This window comes from Trichechus manatus, unplaced genomic scaffold (assembly GCF_000243295.1).
Source record: "Trichechus manatus latirostris isolate Lorelei unplaced genomic scaffold, TriManLat1.0 scaffold00043, whole genome shotgun sequence".
Taxonomy (NCBI): domain Eukaryota; kingdom Metazoa; phylum Chordata; class Mammalia; order Sirenia; family Trichechidae; genus Trichechus; species Trichechus manatus.
Genome location: NW_004443979.1, coordinates 5,926,205 through 5,951,166, shown reverse-complemented (window position 1 = coordinate 5,951,166; position 24,962 = coordinate 5,926,205). Strand labels below are relative to the sequence as shown.

Below are 24,962 nucleotides of genomic sequence, written 5' to 3'. Positions count from 1 at the left end.
GCTTATTTTTCTGAATAGATTTTAGAATTCTTTATCAAGTTCCAAAATGAAAAAGCTCCCTAAGATTTTGATTTGAATTACATTTAAACCAATTAATTCGGGGGGGGAAATAACATCTTTACTGTATTTGTATAGTTCCCTTTAGGAACCTACTTTGTCTTTTTTGTACAAACATTTTATGTCCTTAAATATAGTAATTTTCTTCATTTAAGTCTCACACATATTCTTATTAAGTGTATTCCCACCTGATTTTTTTTGTTGTTAATTTTTGGGAAAAACATTTTTTGACATTGTACGTCTTTTCATTTGACAGTGCTGATACATATAAAAAGTTGTAACTAGTCAAAAGGAATGAAAATGTGATCCCACTTCTTGATTCTCAAGTTTATGTTTACGTTTTTATCAAGGACTGTGAAAGTGTAGTGAAATAAGAATGAGATTAAACTTTGATGGAGGACTTTTTTCTTTAAGCCAGAGGTTTTAATGGTCATGCCAGTTGATCCAAGTTCCTCTTGCACAAGTGTGTCATAACAGTTTCAAAGAAAACATACAGCAGTTATGTACTATTCATAGTGGCTGTATTTTTAATACCAAGAAATGGAGAAAACCTTAAATGTCTAATAGGGCATTTGTTTAACAAATGATAGCATAGCCATGTGATGGAATACTGTGTAAGTTACGTTTTGCAAGAATATTTAATAGCTTTATAAAATGCTCACAAAAGTGTGTTAAATGGAATAGCAGGTATAAAACACTGTGTAATATCAGTTCACTTATTAAAGAAGTTAAAAAAATTAAGGGAAACGTAACTCATTCAGAAAAGACGTGCAGCAAAATCATAAAGGGCTTTGTAATTGGATAATTGTATACTAGTTCATGCTGTCTAGTACATTGCTATATTTAATAGTTTTTAGATTATTCTTCTAAATTGAAATTGTGATCATTTGCCTTTTTCAGAGTAGATTAAAGGTAAACTAAAGATTTCCAAATTAATAGAATTATCCATATTAAATAGCTATACAGAAATGGATCCTGTTATCATTGCCTCTGAAGGAGTGGAGAAATTCAAAAATGAAAATTTTGAAATTATTATTGTTGATACAAGTGGACGTCATAAACAAGAAGACTCTTTGTTTGAAGAAATGCTTCAAGTTGCTAATGCTATAGTAAGTGGCTTTCAGTGTGACACTGTTATAAGACTTTAATTAATTTAACTATAGACCCTGATTGAATTTATGATCAATATAAATTATTCTTTGCCTTGAAGGCAGATTCCAAGTAATTTATTTCTGTTTTGCGAACCTGTATCTGTGTGACAAGGGCTTAATCTTCTCGTCATATTTGGCTTCCATTAGAAAGGAAGTTTTCATGATTAAGTATCAAAAAATTCCTTTCACATTTAATTAGTATGTATAAGTACAAAAACATAAGCAAAAAATTAAGGGCTAACTTTCAATATCTGTTTAATTTCCATTCTGTAAATTATTTAAATTCAATTGCAAATATTTACTTTTGATGAATTTTGAAAATTTTCTAAAATGAAGCATTTAAAAAATATTAATCATTATTTAGAGTCTTTTCTTTAAAATTGTGATGGAAATAACTTGGGGAGATGAAATAGTTTATGAATATCTGTTTATAAATATCAACACCCCAATGGCAAAACATGCATTCCTAGTATGTTTGATTGTTGTGCCATTGGGGTGTTGGCAGTAATTTTTTGGTTACTGGTTAATCCTAAGTTTCTTTTTAGCTATGTCATTATTTTGACCTACTTGAGCAGATATAAGAGAAATAGCCTCACCTCTGTTTTATTCAGTTTGGTTTCAGTGCACATTCTTCTACCTTTTATTTTTCTCTGGTTCAGTTTTACTATTTCCTTTATCTATTAGGACCATTCCTGGAGATTTTTGCACAGCTGTTTCCTCTTTATTCAGGCCTCAGCTCAAAGGTTACCTTCAGAGAGGCCTTCCGTGACCACCTTATTTAAAGAAACGTCTTACACATTAAAACTGATAGTCTGTCCCATTTTAATTGTTGTGCATCTGAAATGTTTATTTACCTATTTATTACCTGTCTCCTGTGACTAGAATGTAAGTTCCGTGAGAGCAGGACTTTTCTTACTTCCTTGTGCCCAGGATCTAGATGATACCTAATACATAGTACTCCCTCAACAAATATTGATTGAATGAATAATTATTTATAGAAAATACCGTTCTACAGATTCTAATGGTGAATTTTATTTAAGATCAGTAAAAGTATGTATGTTTTCTGTTTAAACTTTCTAGCAACCCGATAATATTGTTTATGTGATGGATGCGTCCATTGGGCAGGCTTGTGAAGCCCAGGCCAAGGCTTTTAAAGATAAAGTAGATGTAGCTTCAGTAATAGTGACAAAACTTGATGGTCATGCAAAAGGAGGTGGTGCACTCAGTGCGTAAGTATCGTTGATGCGGTCGGTCGTCCTGTGTCTTGGGGCTATGTGTTGTGTATGTGTATGTGCGTGTATTTATAGCTCTCTTATTGATCATTTAAAATATATTCCAATAATGAACCTAATATGGTCTATAAAAGTTTAAATAGAAACAATTTTGGAGGCTCTCTGATACAGTTTGTTTTAACTAGTGAAAAAAAACTCGACCTCTGCACCTTTGTCTAATTAGCTTAAAAAATCTACTGGATATTTGTTTTTTGAGGTTACTTTGTGTCTCTTTTTCTTTGCAGAGTTGCTGCCACAAAAAGTCCAATTATTTTCATTGGTACAGGGGAACATATAGATGACTTCGAGCCTTTCAAAACACAGCCTTTCATCAGCAAACTTCTTGGTAAGTACAAGTAGTATGGATACAGAAATATCTCCAAGAAATAGTATAGATCTTTATGACAAATTAGGATTCTAATCTTGTCTTCTCACAGACTAGTTTAGGAAAATAATTTCCTTCTGTGACTTATTTTCCACATCTATAAGGTAGAGTTTATGGTTTTTTCCTGGGGTTAAAGTGGTAAAAAGAGAATACTAGAGGGAAAGTTCTTTAGAATAGTTTTAGAGCACAATACAAAAATATGCAGTGGTAGTAGTAGCAGTAAAACAGTCATAACGTCTCAAGGTGGTATAGTTAGAGAGCATGAATTTGGAGTTAAACCCTGGGCTGGAATCCCTGCTTTGTCAGCTCTTTATGGTCACTTAACTTCTCTAGCTTCGATCTTATCGTTTGTAGAGTGTAGTAACAAACCTGACCTGTCTGTGTCACGGGGTTATTACATATGCGAATGTGTTTTATATAATGTAAAGCAGGGTATTCAATTAGTTGTTAATTTTTCTTTTTTTTATACTTTATAGGTATGGGTGACATTGAAGGACTGATAGATAAAGTCAATGAGTTGAAGTTGGATGACAATGAAGCCCTTATAGAGAAGTTGAAACATGGTACATAAGTGGCAAGAAAGCATTTGATCTCAGATGTTTTTCCTTGATTTCTTTTTGATAAAACTGCTATTTATTTGAAATGATGATATCTATTATTAGAGTTCTTCAAATGTTTATTATTTTAGATGATTTATGTGTGAATCGTTTTAAATTATAGGTATATGAGTAGTTACAGAATTGAGTATTTTCTCTCATAATCAGATTGCCTTCAGGTTAAAATTGAGGCTTTCATTGAGTTTCTTGAAGTAAAATAAGTTGAAAATGAGTTAGAACATACTCTTCTGATCTTCTTACATATAAATTCTATGTATAATATAAAACGTATAAAAAGATATTTTAAAAGGATAAGATTAAACACACACATGTCCTTAGCTCCATATTGAAAACCACTCCTGTAGAGAAATATATCACTCTGTTAGAGTATAAGCTCTGAAATATACCTGGATTTGTATCTCTGATGTATTTCTAGCTGTGTAATTTTTTCAGTCATATTACTTACCTTTACTTTCCTTATCTGTAAAATGTAGATAATACTAACTACCTTCTAGGGTTGTGAAGATTAAATTAGTTGATGCGTATAAAATGTCCAGCACATCATAAACACTCAACATATATTATTATTGACCATTGTATTTCTTCCCAAGATGATCTTTTTCCTTAATTTCCATGACTGCATACTCTCTGTCTCTTTGCTGTTTCTCACTCATCTTATCAGGTACCTGTGCCTTTACCTCTTTCTTAAAAGTTGTTGTTTTCAGGGGTCACCCTAGGCCATTTTCTTTGGAGCTTCAGTCTCATATCTAGATGTTTACTAGACCATTCTTCTGGAATGTTCCATAGTTATTGCTAGTTGCCATCAAGATGTTTTGACTCATGACGACTTTAGGTATAACAGAATGAAACATGGCCGGTCCTGTGCCATCTTCATGATCATTGGTATGTTTGAGTCCATTGTTGTGGCTATTGTGACATCCCTTCTCACTGAGGATCTCCCTCATTTTTGCTAACTCTCTACCAAACATGATGTCTTCTTCTAGTGTTTGGTGTTTCTTGATGATGTGTCTACAGTAAGTGAGCTGAAGTCTCGCCAACCTCTATTGTAAAGAGCATTCTGGCTGTATTTCTTCTAAGACTGATTTGTTTGTTCTTTTGCCAGTCTGCTGTATTTTCAGTATTCTTTACCAGCACAACTCAAGTACATCAATTCTTCTGTCTTCCTTTTTAATTGTCCAGCTTTGCATGCATATGAGGCAATTGAAAATACCATGGGTTGGGTCAGGTGTACCTTAGTCATCAAAGTGACATCTTTGCTTTTTAAAACTTTAAAAGATGTCTTTTGCAGCATACTTGCCCAATAAAATACACCATTGATTTCTTGACTGCTTTTCCATGGACTTTGATTGTTGACCCAAGTAGAATGAAATTGTTGATAATTTCAGTTTTTTCTCTATTATGTTGTTTATCGGTTCAGTTGTGAGGATTTTTGTTTTCTTCCCAGGCTATTCCAGAGACACCTCAAATTCAATGTATCCTTATTTTCTAGCCCAACCTTTTACTCTGCTGTTGCCATCAGTGAATGTTAACATCGCCCATCTTACTGTCAGAGTCAGAAATTTGGGTATTGTCATTGACTCTTATCTCTTCCTCACTCTGCCCACCCCTTCATCAGTCAGTAAGCCTTAGTACTTCTGCCTCCTAAATATCTCCATTCTGTCTTCTTCTCTTCAGTTTCCCTGCAGCTCTGCTAGTTCAGACCACCCTGATCATCTTTTGCCTGGATTGCTTATTAAAAGTCTTAACAAATCTTCCAACTTTCTAAACTCTTCCTCTTTGATCTATTTTTTATACTGCAGCCAAAATGAACTTCCATAAATGCAAATCTGATCTCATTACTGCCCTTTTTAAAATTCTTCAGTGGCTTCCCATTACCCTTAGGATAAAGTTCAAATGCTTTAAAGTAACTCCACCATCAAGCCATCATCTTCAGCTTTTTTTTTTTTTTTTTGGCCCTGTTGTTACCTTTCCATACTCCAGCCATACTGAACTTCTTTCAGCTTCTCAAATGTATAGTGCTCTCTCTTACTCTGGGCCTTTACCTTTGCATGGCCCTCTGCCTGTTAGATGCGTCCTCTCTTTTTCCTGCCTGTACCCTCATCTCTTCTCCTCCAGCCAAACTGGCTAACCCCCTGCTCATACTTCAGGTCTGTCCTTACATGTCCTTTTTCAGGAACATTTCCCCTGATTCCTAGTCTGAGTTAGAATCCTCTGCCATATGTTTTCCATTGCACCTTGTAATTGTTATATTATTCATCACATTAATTTGATGCCTGTCTTCCCTGCTTGAAGGTGAAGGTGGAGTTCATAGCTGTGTTCTTTGTCTTTTATGTTCACAGTACCTAGCATAGTGTCTGGCACAGAGTGGGCTTTCAGTAAATATTTGTTGGATGAATGAATTTATCCTTCATTGCCTGGTTCTTTCTCCCTGCCTTCCTCTATCTTGAATATCTTGATTAACCCTACCACTGCCTCCACTACCACTGTGGCCTTTACCATTTTCTTGGATCCCAATTTTTAACAATGTTAGCTGCCTTTTCCCTTTTGAAACTCATCACCTGTGTTCCGTAACAGAGGATTTCCTATATAATTATAGCATTAATTATTACCTCTATATAAATGGCCGAATATGTGTTTTGGCCTTAGCCCTCTCTCCCACTGTTTTCTAGCTGCCTGCTGTAACATTTCTTTTAAAATATTGTACTGCCACTTCAAATTCAGAATGCCTAAAACCAAATGCCTTTTTTGTTTTTTGAACATAAATAGAAAATATTCTCTCTCCTTTGCCTTGTTTGTTTTCCCCCTCCATTGAAGTTAATTTACATACCATGAAATGCTCAGATTCTAAGGATACTGTCTTAGTGCTACCGTAACAGAAATACCACAAGTGAGAGTGGCTTTAAAGAACAGAAATTTATTTTCTCACAGTTCTGGAGGCTAAAAGTCCAAATCAGGGTCTGGGCCGTGTCGATTACTTCTGTGAGCCTCTCAACTTTCTGTTGTCTGCCGGCAGTCCTTGGTGTTCATTGATGTTTGTCTTCCTCCTGTATTTGTGTCTGTGTCTATTCTGGTCTTTTTATACTCAGAAGTAATTAGGTTTAGGGTCTACCCTACACTAGTGTGGCCTCATTAACATAACAAAAGAAGCTCCCTAATTTCTAACAGGATCACTTTCACAGGCAAGAGGGCCAGGAATTCAACGCATATTTTGGGGGGATATAATTCAATCCATAACTGATACCATTTTGTCTTTTTTGGCCAGCACACAGAAACCCACACCCTATCAAGAAGCAGAATATTGCAATTACTCTAAAAAGTTTGCTCGTGCCCCTTCTCAGACAGTACTTCATGTTGTTGTTAGATGCTGTTGAGTAGGTTCCAACTCATAGCGACCCTGTGTACAACAGAATAAAATACTGCCAGTCCTGCATCATCGTCACAATTGTTGCTACGTTTGAGCCCGTTGTTGCAGCCACTGTATCAGTCCATCTCCTTGAAGGTCTTCCTCTATTTCTCTGACCCTCTGCTTTACCAAGCATGATGTACTTTCTCCAGGGACTAGTCCCTCCTGATAACATGTTCAGAGTAGGTTAAGTGAAGTCTCGCCATCCTCGCTTCTAAGGAGGACTCTGGCTAGCTGTATTTCTTCCAAGATAGATTTGTTCATTTTTCTGGCAGTCCATGGTATGTATATTCAGTATTCTTTGCCAACACCATAATTCAAAGACATCAATTCTTCGGTCTTCCTTATTCATTGTCCAGCTTTCTCATGCATATGAGATGATTGAAAACACCATGGCTTGGGTCAGGGGCACTTTAGTCCTCAAAGTGACAACTTTGCTCTTTAACACTTTAAAGAGGTCTTTTGCAGCAGATTTGCCCAATGCAGTGTATCGTTTGATTTCTTGACTACTGCTTCCATGGGCTTTGATTGTGGAATCCTACAGTATATACTTATTACATCTGGTTTCTTTGATTCAGCACAGTTTTTTCGCCTATAATGTGCAACCATCACCATCATTTGTTTCCAATTTTTTTCATAACCTCAACCAGAAATTCTGTACCCATCAAGCAATAATTCCCCATTTCCTCCTACCCCCAGTCCCTGCTAACCACTAATCTACTTTCTGTCTCTGTGCGTTTACCTATTCTAGATATCAGCAGTTTTTGTATTCATCCATGAAGTTGTATGCATCTAGTTTGTTCTTTTTATTGCTGAGTAGTATTTTATTCACAGTTTATCCATTTTTCTGTTCATGGATATCTAAGCTGCTTAAGAAACTCCAAATAATTTTCTGAAGTGGTTTTACCATTTTATATCCTCACCAGCAGTATATGAAGAGTTCCATTTGTTCCACGTCCTCTTTAACTTTTGGTGTTGTCAAGCTTTTTGTCTTAGTCGTTCTGGTGGGTATAGTTTGTCTGCCTTGTTTTTAAATTTCTTGGATATTTGTATATGCCCATCTTCTCTGATAGAATGTAAGCTTCTCTAGGACAGGATCTGTGTGTTTCTGTATGTTTTTCACAGATCTTATGACCTTGTACATAATAACTGCTCAGTTAATATTTATTGGTTGGATATTTTGTAAGTGTGCTTCACAATGAATCTATGATTAAGGAAAAGGTTAGTTTTATTGAATGAAAATGTATATTCCCTAATATGTTGGAATCATTTGTATTATATTTCAGGTCAGTTTACGTTACGAGATATGTATGAACAATTTCAAAACATCATGAAAATGGGCCCCTTCAGTCAGATCTTGGTTAGTTATAAAAAATTTCTATCTTCTTTTGTTTTTGTTGTTCATTAAAATTTCTTAGATGCATTTTCTTTAATTGTTTTTGACATTTGGGTAAAAATAAATGTTTTAAGACTAAATGTTAAAATTCAACAATAGTTAAATGTGGATATTCTGAACAGTCATAAACTGTTACTGATTTTATGTTTAAATATGTTCGTTTTAGGGGATGATCCCTGGTTTCGGAACAGATTTTATGAGTAAAGGAAATGAACAGGAGTCAATGGCAAGGCTAAAGAAATTAATGACAATAATGGATAGTATGAACGATCAAGGTAAGATGGCAGATGACTTGGAAGGTGATGTTCTGAGTATCACCAGGTTGAGAAGTTTCACTGTATTCTTGTGGACAAGATGGATGTTTTAGGCTGAAAGATTATTGTTAGACTTATAGCAGCTTGAAAGCTCTTACTCAGAACGCTGTCATTACTGGGTTGACTTCACTGTTGAGAGAAATGTCTAGTATAGTGCTTTTCCAAATGAATTCCATGGAAAGAACAGTAGCTCTCCATGCTGTCAGTAGAAGTAACTTAAAAGCAGAGAGGGGACTTTTTAGTCAAGTAAGTTTTGGGAATGCTGTGTTAAGCAAAGTTAATTGAATTTATTTATTGTAACTCTCCTCAGAGCTTTAATGTGCTAACATACATTGGGAATCTATAAGAGTGGGTTAGCTTAAGCGACGTTAACAAACTTCTTTTGCAGTGAAACCCTCAAGGTTTCAGTCTTCTCAGAAGTACCCTGCTTTATCTCTGTAATCCTTTGTTAACACTGCCTCTTATACTTCCTGGTCTTTTACCTGGTCCTCAGTCCATTAGCATTTCTAATCCCATGACCCCTTTATTTTTCCCAGTTTTTTAGTACCCTTTTCCATTTTTACCCAGCAGACATGCTGAATTTTTATCACCCTTTTTCAGGCCTTCTACTCCACTGTGTGCCCAGCTTGACCTCTGACCTCATTTACAAAGAAAGTACAGGCTTTTGGAATTAATTCTCTCAACTTTTGGCTAATTGACCTACAAGATTGTGACAATCACAAACCATCCTTACCTTCTTCATGCTTCTTCAAGGACCTCTCTCCATTAGTAAAATCCTGTCCTGTATCTTCAGTCTCTTCTTATCTAGTTATTTTTTTCCCTATTAGAATATGAACTTCTTAAATTCACACTTTCTTGGCCTCACCTCTTCTTCTAGCTTTCACTCTGTCTCTTTTCCATCAAGCTTCTTAAAAGAACAATTTGTGTGTGTTCTTCTCGAACCCTGAAATATGACTTCTGTTCCCACCATTACTCTGAAGTAGATCATACAAAGGTCTCCAGTAGCCTCCTACTGGTCTACTCTAGTGGGTACTTTTCAGTCTTTGTCTTGATGTTATGAATCACCTTTTCTTCCCTGCTTTTACCCTTACCTTTCTAGTTACTCTTCAGTCTCTTTCAGTAGTCTCTTCATCAGCCCAGCCCTAAGGTGAATATATGCTCCAGGGTTAAAGAACCTCAGCCTGTTTTTCTTGTCATAGTGCTCATGTTCTTTCAACATCTATGCTTCATCTACTACCTTACTGTTTATTTTTTGTACTCTGTACTTCTTTCCTGAGCTCCAGCCCTTCATAGTAACCTGAATAAGATCGAGTTTTTCTCCTCTCTGTTATCTTCACCACTGCAAAAATTTCAGCATGTAGCATTTAATAATGGCAGACATGTCTAGAGTATTAATTTCTCTGTGCCAGGTGCTGTCCTAAGCACATTTAATCCTTAAACAACTCTTAAAGGTTATCTATAAAACCCATTGCCATCTAGTCGATTCCAACTCATAGCGACCCTATAGAACAGAGTAGAACTGCCCCATAAGGTTTCCAAGGCTGTAAATCTTTTACTGCCACATCTTTCTCCAGAGGAGCAACTGGTGGTTTTAAACCACTGACCTTTCATTTAGCAGCCAAGTGCTTAACCGCTGCACTTAAGGGATAGTGCATTTTAATTTGCCTTTTACAGATTAGGAAACTGAGGTACAGGGAAGTTGAGTAATTTGCCTAAGCTCACTAGCTAGAAGGTAGAGAGGCTGAGCTTCAAATCCAGGCAGTCTGGCTCAAGAGTCCACACTTGATCACTATGCTATACCACCTCTCTACGTGCTGACTAAATGCTGGACATTTATGTGTTTGGAAGTTTTCCGAAACACATCAGATCTAAAATGTAGCACTTCTCCCTTGGTGAGTGATACTGTCATCTAGCTGCCCAGTCACTCAGCTAGAAACTGGAGTCAACTTAGATTTACAATATCCTTGCTGATTTTGTCTAGTAGTTCTGTTAATTACTGAGATAGGACTGTTAAAGTGTACCTGACCATAATTGAGAATTGGTTTATATTTCCTTTCAGTTGTGTCAGTTTTTGCTTCGTGTATTTAGAAGCTCTTTTATTGGGTACGCATTTAGGATTGTTATGTCCTCTTTGTGTATTACCTTTTTATCATTTTTTAATGTCCCTCTTTGTCCTTGGTCTTCTTTGTCTGATACTAATACAGCTACTCCAGCTTTCTGCTAATTAGTGTTTACAGGGAATGTCTTTTTCTATCTTACTTTTAATCTGCCTGTATCAGATTATTTAAAATGAATTTCTTGACATTGTATAGTTCAGTTTTTTTTACTCATTCTGACGATATCTGTCTCTTAATTTGTATACTATTGTTAAGTTATGTTTAGTTCTGCCATTTTGTTATTTTCTGTTTGTTCCCTCTGATTTTTGTTCTTCTGTTTCCCTTTCTGCTTTCCTGTGGGTTACTAGAACACTAGTGTTCCATTTTAATCTATAGGATTTTTTAGTGTATCTGTTTGAATAGTGTTTAGTGGTTGCTCTAGGGATTATAATATACATAATACTTAATTTGTAAAAGTCCGCTGGTATCAATATTTTACCACTTCAAATGGAATGTAGGAATCTTACAGTTAACTTAGATTTAATGTGTTCTATTTCCTAAATATTTCTTATGTCTGCTCTGTTTTCATTGTCTCCACATACCCTGCATTAGTTCAGCATTTCTTACCTGGATTACTACAGCAGCCTCCTAACATTTCCTTTTCTCTTTTGTCACTTCTGTCTTCAATCTGTCTTCCTCACTGCCACCAGAATGATCTTTCCAAGCATAACAATTCTGGGGTCAATATCTTTCAGTAGCTCTTTATTGTCTTCATGATGAATCCCAAACTTCTAGGCCTGGAGTATAAATCCTCTTATAATCTTGTCCTTACCTGCCTTTGCAGTCTCTTTGAAGCTCTCATCCAGGCCCTGTTCCTTCCACACAAATCTTTTCATTTATTCTGGGAAGCCGTGTTTTACTTCCTGAAATGTGTCTTTTCTCTTTCTCATCTTAATGTATACTTGTCCTTTAGGACTTCTCAGCTAAAGGGAAGCCACTGGCATAGAGCCTTTCCTGTTTTACTTTCTTCCTTAAAGTTTCTTCTTGCTGTTTCCTTAACTCTGTCATATTGCATGTCATGATGTGCTGTTCTTAGTTTATCTGTTTTCTTCCACTTGATCTGAGCTCCTGCAAAGAGCATGATACATATTTCCTAAATATTTTGTAATGAAGATGTGGCGTAAAAGCTGCATTTGTGAAATGGATTTAGAGGTTTTAACTGACTGTAAGTTAATTATAAGATATTTGCTCTTACCTTGCATTGCATTTGTAATCAGGCTTCACCTGGATTTCAGTTCACTTCTGCACAATGTCTTTAGAGGGATACAGGCAAATTAGAAGATGTATTTAGGAAATCAGGGTGGCAAATGGGGTTCTAAACCATGTTACAAGAGGAGCAGTCCAGAGAGTTGGATATCTGTCACCTAGAGAAAATTCACAGGAAACATGGTGGCTCTCAAATGTTTGAAAACCTTAATTCTTTGTACCTGGCAAACCTATAACAGGAAGAAGTGCCAGCTAATCAGATTTCGATTTAATATGTGAAAAGATTTTCCATAATTACTGCTATACCAGAATGGCATGGACTACTTTATTAGCTGGTTGGTCATCTTTGCTGGGAATGTTAACACCGAGGCTAGATGACCAGTTACTGGGGACGATATTGTAGAGGGAGAATACAGATGTAATGAAATTTTTACTGAAATCCATCCCGTTCTTGAGATTGTATGCAATTAGAGCCAGAAGAAATGTAGTTCATATTTTAAGGATTACCAAAACACTGGAGAGAATTAGCACATTCTTTATATGTTACAGAAAGGATTAAATGGTACTAGTAGTAATTACTTGACTGCAGGAAATATATCAATTTTTCTGTTCATTATAAATTGAGCCCACTCTCTACTGTTTGCTTATATAGCCTAAATTTATGATTTAAAAGGTAACTAGTCATTTAGGATAACGCTAAAGAGAGCACTTTTGTCGTCTTTTGAAAATATACCATACCTCTGGTGACTGTGGGGTGGTTGGATATGAGATCTGGAAAAGGGTGCACATAAGGTTTCAGAGGTTCCCAGAATGTTTAATTTTACTTGAATTGTGGGGTGATTCATGCATGTTGGTTTTATTATTTTTATTGTTATGAATATTATAAAATTTCTTTTGAGTATATTCTCTATTTAATTTTTAAAAATCAGAAGCAAACATGACAAATGATAACACTTGTTAAGTCTGAGTGATAGTGTGAGCATTTATTATACCATTGTCTATTTTTCTGTATGTTTGAGATATTTCATAATATAAAGAGAAAAAAATAATTATTTCTTTAAAAAATGTATCGGCTAAGCTCTGTAAAGTTATATATTGCCCATTTGTATATAACTGCTTCGATGATAATTGTTAAGTGTTTTATGTAAGTGAAAATAATTGACCCTTGCCTACAGAACTTGACAGTACGGATGGTGCCAAAGTTTTTAGTAAGCAACCAGGAAGAATCCAAAGAGTAGCAAGAGGATCAGGTGTGTCAACAAGAGATGTTCAAGAACTTTTGACACAATATACTAAATTTGCACAGATGGTAAAAAAGATGGGTGGTATCAAAGGACTTTTCAAAGGTAAGAAAAATGACAAACTCATCATTAGATACCAGATTGAAAGGAAAGAAGGAAATAGAGAATCTAAAAATTAAAGCCAGAGAATACTGCCAGTATTGGAAAATTCACTGCTGAATTTTATGTTATACTCAAGTACTTTCAGGATTTGTAATGTGATCTGTGATTTGTCTATTTTCAGATTCGAACTTTGATGTGCATTAATACTAAAAAAAAAAAAAAAACTGAGGAACTTAATGACTTTATTTTCATGAACGTTTAATATATAGTTAGAGAATACAAGAAAGTAGAAAAAAATTAAGCACTCATAACCTTTACTCATCAGAGAATCCCATAGATTCTATTGCAAAAAATGTGTGCTGTAACTACTGTTTTCATCCAGTACATCATGATTATTCTTCTGTAATGTCAAATATTCTTCAAACTATAATTTTAAAAGACTGAACACTATTCTAGTTATGCATGTATCTTTAGCTATTGTCGTTAGGTGCCATCGAGTCGATTTCGACTCTTAGCGACTCTGTGTATAACAGAACAAAACACTACCCCGTCCTGCGGCATGCTCACAATTGTTGTTGTGTTTGAGCCCATTGTTGCAACCATTGTGTCAGTCCATCTCCTAGAGGGTCTTCCTCTTTTTCTCTGACACTCTACTTGACCAAGCATAATGACCTTCTCCAGGGACTGGTCTCTCCTGGTAACGTGTCCCAAGTACGTGAGACAAAGTCTCACTGTCCTTGCTTCTAAGGAGCATTCTGGCTATACTTCTTCTAAGACAGATTTGTTCGTTCTTCTGGCAGTCCGTGATATATTCAATATTCTTCGTCAACAGCATAATTCAAAGGCATCAATTATTCTTCAGTCTTCCTTATTCATTGTCCAGCTTTCCCATGCATATGAGGCAGTTAAAAATGCCATGGCTTGGGTCAGGGGCACCTTAGTCCTCAAAGTGACATCTTTACTTTTGAACACTTTAAAGAGATCTTTTGCAGTATATTTGCCCAGTGCAATATGTCCTTTGATTTGTTAACTGCTGCTTCCATGGGCGTTGATTGTGGATCCAAGTCAAATGAAATCCTTGACAACTTCAATATTTTCTCTGTTTATCATGATGTTGCTTACTGGTCCAGTTGTGAGGACATTTGTTTAACTTAAAGCCTCTTTATTAGACAGGCTGACTCCAGTTTAGGGCTATTATAGTTGATGTTGTAAGACACATACTTGTGCATCTATTTATATGCATATTTTTATTTCCTATGACCTTTTTTTTTTTAAAAACATTTTATTGTACTTCAGGTGAAGGCTTACAGTACAAATAGTTTCTCATGTAACAGTAGCACACATGCTGTTTTATGACATTGGTTAACAACCCCACAACATTTTAACCCTCTAAATTCTCAACTTTTTTTTTTTTTTTTTTTTTTTGGTGAAAATACACATAGCCAAAGATACACCATTTCAAAAATTTTTACATACACATTTAAGTGACATTGACTACGCTCTTCTAATTGTGCTGTCATTCTCACTTAAGATGAAGGCTTACAGGACAAAATAGTCTCCCATTTAACAGTTACTACAAATGTTGCCCTATGACAATGGTTAACAATCTCACAACACATCAACAGTATCCTTACTCAACTTTGTGTTCCCTATCATCAGCTTTCTACTCCCCTTCTGCCTTCTGGGCCTTGTCACTGGACTCCTGTACCTAGTTACTCTCATTTGGTTTTACTGGGCTGTCCACTCCCAGGCTGAACAGTGAACCTCGAAGGTAACTTTACCACTGAGCTAAAAGGGTGTCTGGGGGCCGTACTCTCGGGGTTTCTCCAGTCTCCTTTAGGCCAGTAAATCTGGTCTTTTTTTTTTTTTTTTGTGAGTTCGAATTATGCTCTACATCCTTCTCCAGCTCTGTCCAGAACCCTCTGTTGTGATCCTGGTCAGAGCAGTCAGCGGTGGTAGCCAGGCACCATCTAGCTGTACTGGACTCAGTCCGGTGGAGGTCTTGGTAGCGGTGGACAATTAGTCCTTTGGACTAATCTTTTCGTTGTATCCTGTTCTCTTCATTCTCCCTTGCTCCCGAAGGGATGAGACCAGTGGAGTATCTTAGATGGCCGCTCACAGGCTTTTAAGACCCCAGACACTACTCACCAAGGTAGAATGTAGAGCATTGTCTTTATAAGTAGTGTCATGCCAATTGAGCTAGATGTTCCCCGAGACCATGGTCCCCAGAGCCCTCCATCCAGCAACTCAGTCCCTCGGGGAGTTTGGATGTGTCCATGGGGCCTCCATGACCTTTCCTTGTACAGGTTGTGTTAGTTTCCCCTGTATTGTGTACTGTCTCACCTTTCACCCAAGATACCACTTATCTATTGCCTATTTAGTATTTCCCCCCCACCCCTCCCATCCCTGGTAACCAACAAGGATTGTTACATTTTGCGTGTGAACTTTTTCATGGGTTTTTACAATAGAGGTCTCATACAATATTTGTCCTTTTGTGATTGACTTATTTCACTCAGCATAATGTCCTCCAGTTTCATCCATGTTATGAGATGGTTCACAGATTCATTGTTGTTCTTTCTCGTTGCATAGTACTCCATTGTGTGTATGTACCATAGTTTGTTTATCCATTCATCTGTTCATGGGCACCTACGTTGTTTCCATCGTTTTGCTATTGTGAACAATGCTGCCATGAACATAGGTGTGCATATGTCTATTCGAGTGACGACTCTTATTTCTCTAGGATATATTCCTAGGAGTGGGATTGCTGGATCGAATGGTATGTCTATTTCTAGCTTTCTGAGGAAGCGCCATATCGTTTTCCAAAATGGTTGTATCATTTTGCATTCCCACCAGCAGTGCATAAGAGTTCCCATCTCCCCGCAGCCCCTCCAACATTTGTTATTTCCAGTGTTTTTGATTTGTGCCAGTAATGCCGGGGTGAGTTGGTATCTCATTGTGGTTTTAATTTGCATTTCTCTAATGGCTAGTGATCACGAGCATTTCCTCATGTGTCCTATGACCATTTTTATGGCTCTTGCTACATATTTCTAGGTTATCCTCCAGATACGTTGATAGAAATGCATCGAGGTTGTCAGTTTCTGTGCAGTCTTGCCGAGGGCCAGGGATTTTATCTATTATGATCAGAAGCATAGTAGGGGTTGAATAAATTTTGTAATAATTTAATATTATTTCCAATTGAATTGTCAAATGTCTTTTTAGCATGTCTTTTTTAGATTACTTAAGTGTAACCTTTCTTCACACATTTACTGGTTTGAATTTCTTTTGTGAATCACTGCTTCCTGTTTCTTGTTCATTTGTTCTGTTTTTTCCCCTTATAGGTTTGTAGTAACTCTTTAAAATCTTTGGTTTCTGTCTGCAAAATTTTTTTCTGTTTTATATTTGCCCTTTATTTTTGTTTATCTTTTAATGAACGGAAGTTTCCATTGTTTTGTACAGTCAAGCCTATTTATCTTTTTTTTTATGTTTTTTTTTCTTTATGCTCATAAAGTCTTCCTCATGCTGATGCAATACCAAAAAACCAAACCTGTTGCTGTCGAGTCAATTCCGACTCATAGTGACACTACAGGACAGAGTAGAACTGCCCTATAGGGTTTCCAGGGAGCTGCTGGTAGATTGAAACTGCCGGCCTTTTGGTTTGCAACCATAGCTCTTAACCACTGTACCACCAGGGCTCTGATACCACAGTGGTCACATCTATTTTCTTCTACTATTTTTTGATTTTATTTTATACTTTCTTGTGGAATTACTTTGCTGTTATGTATGAGATAAGATGATAACTTTGTTTTTCCAAGGAGTTAATCAGCTGTTCAGTCTTCTTTTCTGTTTTAATTTTCCATAATATAAACAAGTATTAAAGTGAAATAATTTATTTTTAAAATGTTAAGTAAACCCCAAAGATGAGTAATATCTCTTTCTAAAAAGGATGAGTATTTACAGATTTTTCTGTTACTGCCTTTTGTCTTTGACATTTTATTTTTACTTTCCTTGCTTGCTGTATCCTACTTTTCTCTTTTGTGACAAGGGATAAAGGTATTTTGACAAACATTTTTAAAATTGGCTAACTCCCAGCATCATGTGCTAACTCCCAGCATCATGTGCTATATTGCAGGTAGTGATTAATAAACATGTTATGTCAGTTTAACTTACGACTCTGACTATTCTTGATAGAACTACTGCAGATCCATCAGTCAGATCTTATCTAAGAATAGATTGCTCAATAAGGGCACAACCAAGATGAAATGGACAATGGATATCGCATACATCCTTGTCACAGCCAACTGTTAGTATTTTTTAGAAATTTTAAGTCCTCAGAAACAAACTCGTAGGACAGATCACCAATGAACATGGAATTCAGATCTTCCACAGACTTATTAATCATGAATTTTTCACAGATTTTGTCATGTTTTGACATAAAAACATCTATTTCATTTATAATTTATAGTTTGTAATTCACATGGTTTATTAATGGTAGCCAGCTTTGATCAGAGACTAGGGCAGCTTTGATTTTTATTTTCATTAAATGCTCCTGAGAAGTACCATAGTTAATGTTACTTTGAAATAATTTCCTGAGATAGCTCTACTTAATTCCTTGTTGCCTTAATGATTGCTTTTGCTTCCTGTCTCTTATGAGCAGAGCTTTTCTCTAAAGGATATACTTTTATCTGTTCTGCCCCAGAGTGCATCTTTCACTGGCTTCCCTTTTTACTGTAGAGTTTTGACTAAGTGTGTGGAAATTCATTGACAAATGATGATGGATTTTTTTTTTCCCTCTCTACTCTCTGAAGCATTTCATTATCTTTAAATAAGTTCTTAGATATAGAAATCTTCAAGTTCTCTTAGATTCATTCTTTCATGTTCCTTTACCAGCAATCCAGTATCTTTCTTGATTAACCCATGTCAATAAACTTAGCTCTTTGTTTAGCATTCCTCCGTTTCACTGTTAAATAATTGTTGTTCTATCTTAATATTAATAATCACTGGAAACAGTTTTGCTTATAGGAGCTCATTCATAGGTATAAATAAAAGTATTAATGAAGAGTTTAGCCCTTAAGTCCCTTAAGTGTCCCTTAGTTGTTTAAGAATAGAATTTTACTTGTTCTTCCTCAAAAATATATATGCAATGGAGATAAAGATTAGAAAAGAATGTGTAGAAATAGAAACAGTTGTATTAGAATGATAGGATTATAGTTGACTTTTTTTTCTTTGTATTACTCAATTCATCAACCTTTCTTTAATCCTGATTATATTACATTTTATAGTGACTCAGACATTTTTTTTCTTTTTCAGGTGGTGACATGTCTAAGAACGTGAGTCAGTCTCAGATGGCAAAATTGAATCAACAAATGGCCAAAATGATGGATCCAAGAGTTCTTCATCATATGGGTAAATACATAGTTGTTGCCGGTTGCTGATGTAGTTCTTGTTAGGTGCTGTTGAGTTGCTTCCGCCTCATAGCCACCCCATGTACAACAGAACAAAATGCTGCCCGGTCCTGCACCATACTCAAAATTGATGTTATGTTTGAGCCCATTGTTGCAGCCACTGTGTCAGTCCATCTCGTTGAGGGTCTTCCTGTTTTTTGCTGACCCTCTACCAAGTTGCTGGTACACAGTTTAATTTATAAGGGTTGAGTTTTAATGACAAGCCTTCTGTTGTGATACAAAAATCTGTTTAAAAGGTGTGTGATTTAAGAGAAATGGCCATCTGAATCTTAAGCTGAATGGTTGTCGTATCCCTGTATAAGCTTAGGTTTTAGTCACTCCTCTGTTGCCACTTTGTGATTTTTGAGCAAGCTACTTAATCTTCTTTTGTTAATACTTATTCTAGTGACCTTTTGCCCTGTTTTGAAACCTGGATATTTTCAATAATGAGACTTTGATATATGTACAGTGAAACCTGTGAGAGCCGGAGCTCAGTGGGACTGCCTTGTTTTTCTGGGTCTCGCAAGTTTCTCACCTTTGACAGGGTGCAGTCTTACCATTTTTCTATCGCACTCTGTTAGTGGACAATATTTGAGATTTCCGTCTCTGACAGCTTTTTGCCTTACACAGGTTCTAGCTTTCATAGGTTTTACTGTATAAGGATTTTGAATCCTAGCTCTACTTTTATTATTTAACATTTGACAAGTTCCTTAAACTTTCTGAACCTCACTTTGCTTTCTGTAAAATTAGACAATATCTCAAGAAATTGTGACAATTAAATAAGCTAATGTATATGAAAGCATTTAGCACAGTTCTGAGGAGCCCTGGTAGTGCAGTACTTAAGCCCTCAGCTGCTAACTGAAAGGTCAGTGACTGGAACCCATCAGCCTCTCCATGGAAGAAAGATGTGGCAATCTGCTTCAGGAACGATTACAGACTTGGAAATGCTATGGGGGCAGTTCTGCTCTGTCCTGTGTGATAGGTATAAGTCAGAACTGACTTGACGGCACACAACAACAACAATACAGTTTTGGGCACTATAAAGCTGTTGCCATCGCGTCAATTCCAACTCATAGCTACCCTCTAGAACAGAGTAGAACTGCCCCGTATGGTCTCCAAGGAGCAGCTGGTGGATTCAGACTGCTGACCTTTCGGTTAACAGCTGAGCTCTTACCCACTGTGCCACCAGGGCTCCCCGGACACTATTGTAGACACCTAATAAATAGTGAATTCTTTTCTTCCTGTAAGTCTTATGAAATAATCCCAGTTGATTACTTTTTATGTAATTTAATGCTATTTCTAGCAAGACTCTTTTGGACTTCCCAGAAAAAAATTTTTTTTGTTTAGGTTTATTGACTCCCTACTGTGTAACAGATACTGTTCTAAGATCTTTTAAAGTATTATCTCATTTATTCTTCACAACTCCATAGGTATGTTTTTTATTTTCTTTTACAGATGAGGATACTGATAATGATACATAATTTTAATTTTTATGTTCTTTAAAGCTGATGACTAAATTGTAATCAGAACCAAGTATTTTTTAGAAGCTAAAGTACTTATGCAAAAGTAATAAGAATTTCAAGTTCTGCTAATAATTTTCTGTTTTTACTCTGTTTTCATTGTAGGTGGTATGGCAGGACTTCAGTCAATGATGAGGCAGTTTCAACAGGGTGCTGCTGGCAATATGAAAGGCATGATGGGATTCAATAATATGTAAAGAAGATGCCTTAATATAAACTGACTCAGTTGATTACATTATCTGCTGAGACCTCAATTGTTTTCCTCCTTTTTGAAAATGGGAAAAAAAACAAGTATTTTTCTTGCCTGTCTTGACCTTCTTCTTTTCTTCTTGTTCCCCCCACCCCCTGCCTCCTTTTCTCTTCCTTCCTTCTTTCCCTCCCTTTGATATAAGGGAGGAATATATGATGTTTTTGGGAAATCATTATATTTTTGCTTTAGATGATCTTCTTTTGTTAGTTTTCACCATCATACACTTAAGTTAAACAAATCATGATGTAAAATTTTAGTACTTAAAAGGTTTTTAATTGTTTCAAAGGCCAACGATTACATTTGTAAAGAGTCCTGGTCAGTAGTTACATGGTATCTCAATAAAAGTGCTGTAAAATAAACTTCAAAGTGGTTGTAAGTTAAGGGTTGTTAACTTTCTTTATGGTATAAACTTATCAGTCTATCACATAAAAAGATAAAAGCCAGTACATGTTATTTAAAACTATGCCTAGAAATATAACTTTAATGAAAAGTATGGTAGAGTAACTTAACCATGAGTATTAGGAATTTTTGTTTAACTTAGAATGATTAAGATAATTTTGCCACTGAAAATTTTAGCTTGGCCATTTAAATTGAAACTGATAATTTGGTTACAGTTCATAATACATATGTTTTGTATATAATTTGCATTTTGTACCTCATTTATTTGAAGCCCTTAATGGCAGTATTTGATTTTTTAAAATGAATTTTGTTATGTTTCTTACATATCAAAAATCTGCTTGAAGAAATTGGTATGTTGTAATGATAATAGCTAATGTATAGACCTTGTAGTGGGAAAATAATTGCAAATATTAGGTTGTCACTATTATATATTAAAAATATGAGGCAATAACAAGGTTGATCTGGTTATTGGTTGTCGTGGATTGCTTCACAGTTCATTTAGAACAATGGCTTTTAAATAAATCATGTAATTAATTGAAAAGACTAGAATAGCTCTTATGCCTATTCATTATGGACATCATGAAGATTATATGGTATAGCACTGTATTTTGAACTAGGATGAACTGATCTTCAGCAAAGAATTGATTTATAGTAGTATGAGAGAGAGCAAAAGAAATGCCTAGCTTTTATGATGTAAATTTATTTGTCATATGTTTTAATAAGGTCTTATAAGCTGGAGTATCTTTAAAAAATAATTACATAAAGAATGCAACTGATTTCGTTAATTTCAGCAATGATTTTATATCCTTCTAAATTTTTTTCAGCAGCTATAAATTCAAATATCTCTATAAAACATTGTATACCCTGTGAAAATGATGATCTTATATTCTGGAGAAATGTCATAGCAAGTCCAGCTGTAGGAATTTGATAATAGAGAAAATATTGTTCACCAAATGGGTTTCTTATAAAACTGCTGCATACCTTCTTTTCTGGGTATGTATTTTTGTAATTTGTATCCTCAGAGTACCTTCTTTGCATTTCGATCAAGAAAGGAAGGGAGTAAGATGCTTGGCCATCATAGCCTTTATGGATTCAGGCATAAGTTCTTAATATTTTTGCTCTGAAGCAAACTGTATTTTTCAGAAGCAGAAATAACAGCTAAGGAAAAAAGCTAAATATCCAGGATGTATAGTTCAGGTTCCATTTCTCTTTCCTCTTGTGTTAACATGAGAGAGTTGGAGATGTTCTCTAAAAGCCTGATTTTATGAATTCCTTCACTTGGCATCTTTAGCTACAAAAGCCATCCTTCAGTTCTTACAGTTTTTGTCAAGACTGTGATGTTTGACAGCATAAGTTTATCCACCAAAATAAAATCCTTTAAAAATTTGAACATATTTTATTTTTTACTGTTGTTAACATTGATGCCTTAGCTTCTTGATATATATTCCCAACCACTAGCTAGATCTAATAACATACAACATTGGATTCTTTCTGATTTTTATTCTACTGTTATTTAATATGTATAAACTTAAAACTTCCTTAAGCTTACAGTGCTTATGCAATGATTAAACAAAAACAAATTTAGAAATTAAATACCAACAAACTACAAAACCAAGAAAAAGCAAATTAACGTTTTCATGTGGTAGATGACAGTGTTCCCCTGAAATTATTGTATTTGCTGGTATATAAGATGTAAAGATGTATATATATAATGCGTTACAGTTTTATAGAGGAATTTTTTGGAAAAAATTAAATACTTTCATCATGTAGTAAAAGTGATTTTAAAATGTGTAATATAAACCATTATTTTGTTTTTACAGTATATTGCAATATGAGAGGAAGTCCTAAGTTCTGACATGCAGTAATATTATTCTAACCTTGAATATAAGTGTAGTTCTCATAGCTAAAAAGAAATAAATGTTATCGGTGAATACGGATACACGGGAAGCAAAACACGGAATTTTACTGGAACTAAAGCCCCATATCGTGGGTATTAATATAAAGATTAGGAGCCCTGGTGGCACATGGTTAAACACTCGGCTGCTAACCAAAAGAATGGCAGTTCAAACACACCCAGAAGCTCCACGGGAGGAAAGACCTGATGCTCTGCTCCTGGAAAGAGTACAGCCTAGGAAACCCTATGGGGCAGTTCTGCTCTGTCACATTGGGTTGCTATGAGTCAAAAATCGACTTGATGGCACCTAACAACAATGTAAAGATAAAATTAATACAATATTAATACCTATTCCAGTGAATTCACAGGGTCTAAAAACAAACCATAGGATAAAATACTATGTAAAAATACCATAGTATAAAATAAATTTGAATTTATTTTACAGTTATCGCTAGTATACATAAATACTTGGTAAAAAATGGAAAAATTTTTTAAAGTCAAATAGTAAATGTAGTTTTAATTTCATGCTTATGTATGTAGTAAAAGGAAGTATTATTTGAATACAGATTGTAACCAAAGAATTTTAATGAGTTCAAATAAAAACTGGTAGGGCAGTAAAAATCATGGCTAAATAACAACTAAATGTAAGTATTGATCTTCCTCAAAACCTAACAGTAATTATTAATAAGACCAGGTAAGTTATTATATCCAAAACCTGAAACCGATCATCATAGCTTGAATCCAAATGATTCTCTTCATCAGTGACATTCACAGGATTAGAAACTTGAGTAATCTTCAGAATTCTGTGCCAAATTCCAGTTACCGTGTTCATTTACCATGCATGTTCAGCTATTGATTAAGCTTGAAACCTAATGCCTTCTTTACATCACACATGTTGGAGAATGAATTTTACTTTATATCAGTTGTGTGCCTTGTGGCTTCTTAATTTTTTGTAAAGCAGTTATTAATGTGATGTGAAATTTTGTTGTGATGGTTTTTCTCCCCACATTTTGCCACTAGGAGCTATGTAACAAATTTGTGTTCAGTGTTAAGCAGTTGGCTTATCCAAGACCCTAGGCCCTACCCTTCTTGTATTGACTTTTCATCTCTGGTATGGGCACATGGAGTACAAGATAATTTTTAGGCCCTTTTTTGTATAAGTGAAAATACATCTTGTAAACTAGTAATTATGGTAAATTTCCTTTGACTATTAATGTGCTGACTGCCACAGAAGTTCTTGAGAGTTTGGCATAGATATGCTACTGTTTGCAATTTTCTCATTGCTTTTCTCTCTTTTCATTTGAAATCATTTCAAGAGCATATCTTTTAGCTCCACTTCGCTTAAAAGGTTCTCTCATTAGCTTAAAACTGCATTTCTTGGTACCAGTTGGATCACGAATGGATAGACAGCCAAGAAATGCATAGCAGTACTTGCTTCTAAGAGTAATTTAGATGAGCCCCAAAGTAAGAATATCCTCTATGTGGGCCTGAGACGACTCTGACACAGCTTTGTAAAGACTTTTCCTTCTCATGGAAAGCTGAAGAAATTTGACTGACTGATGTATTTTTCTTAATCAAGGTGCACAATAAGTTTGTGTGCCTCTTTCCGGAAAGAGCCATCATATCTGCATCCAGTGAGAACTTGTAATATCTGCATATGTCCCTATTTTAGGAATCATGCTTGCTTTTCATGATTTTATAAATGAGGGAAACTTGCGCCTCAGTGACCCAAAAGAAGTAAGAGTTGTTGTTGGATGTCATGGGCCCGTTATTTCTGATCTTGGGAAATCAAAGGGCTCAAAATCTCATTTCTGGCAGAAGTAGTGCAAGAAGTATCTGCATGCTTGACACTGCATAGGGAATAGAACCCATTGCCATTGTGTTGATTCTGACTCATAGCGACCCTGTAGGACAGAGTAGACCTGCTCATAGAGTTTCTAAGGCTCTTGATACAAAATAGAGGGAATGTGAAACCCTCGTTGAGGTCTGTCTTAGTTATCTAGTGCTGCTATAAAGAAATACAAGTGGGTGGCTTTAACAAGCATTTATTCTCACAATCTAGGAGGCTGGTAGTCAGAATTCAGGGCACCAGCTCCAGGGGAATGCTTTCTCTGTTGGTTCTGAGGGAAGGTCCTTGTCAACAATCTTACCCTGGTCTA

General features: G+C 35.6%; 1 protein-coding gene across 1 annotated transcript in view; it reads left to right on the top strand.

The window, feature by feature from the left end:
- Window positions 1–20,891, top strand: part of SRP54 (signal recognition particle 54) — a 48,817-nt gene extending 27,926 nt beyond the window's left edge. Inside the window, exons 8-16 of the mRNA XM_004376517.2 lie at window positions 1,016–1,166; window positions 2,289–2,437; window positions 2,725–2,825; window positions 3,341–3,427; window positions 8,171–8,244; window positions 8,447–8,555; window positions 13,132–13,302; window positions 18,607–18,702; window positions 20,366–20,891. Coding sequence (XP_004376574.1) covers window positions 1,016–1,166; window positions 2,289–2,437; window positions 2,725–2,825; window positions 3,341–3,427; window positions 8,171–8,244; window positions 8,447–8,555; window positions 13,132–13,302; window positions 18,607–18,702; window positions 20,366–20,457 — 1,030 coding nt within the window. The 3' untranslated portion in view covers window positions 20,458–20,891. The remainder of the gene's footprint in view (window positions 1–1,015; window positions 1,167–2,288; window positions 2,438–2,724; window positions 2,826–3,340; window positions 3,428–8,170; window positions 8,245–8,446; window positions 8,556–13,131; window positions 13,303–18,606; window positions 18,703–20,365) is intronic.
- The last annotated feature ends 4,071 nt before the right edge of the window (window positions 20,892–24,962 follow it).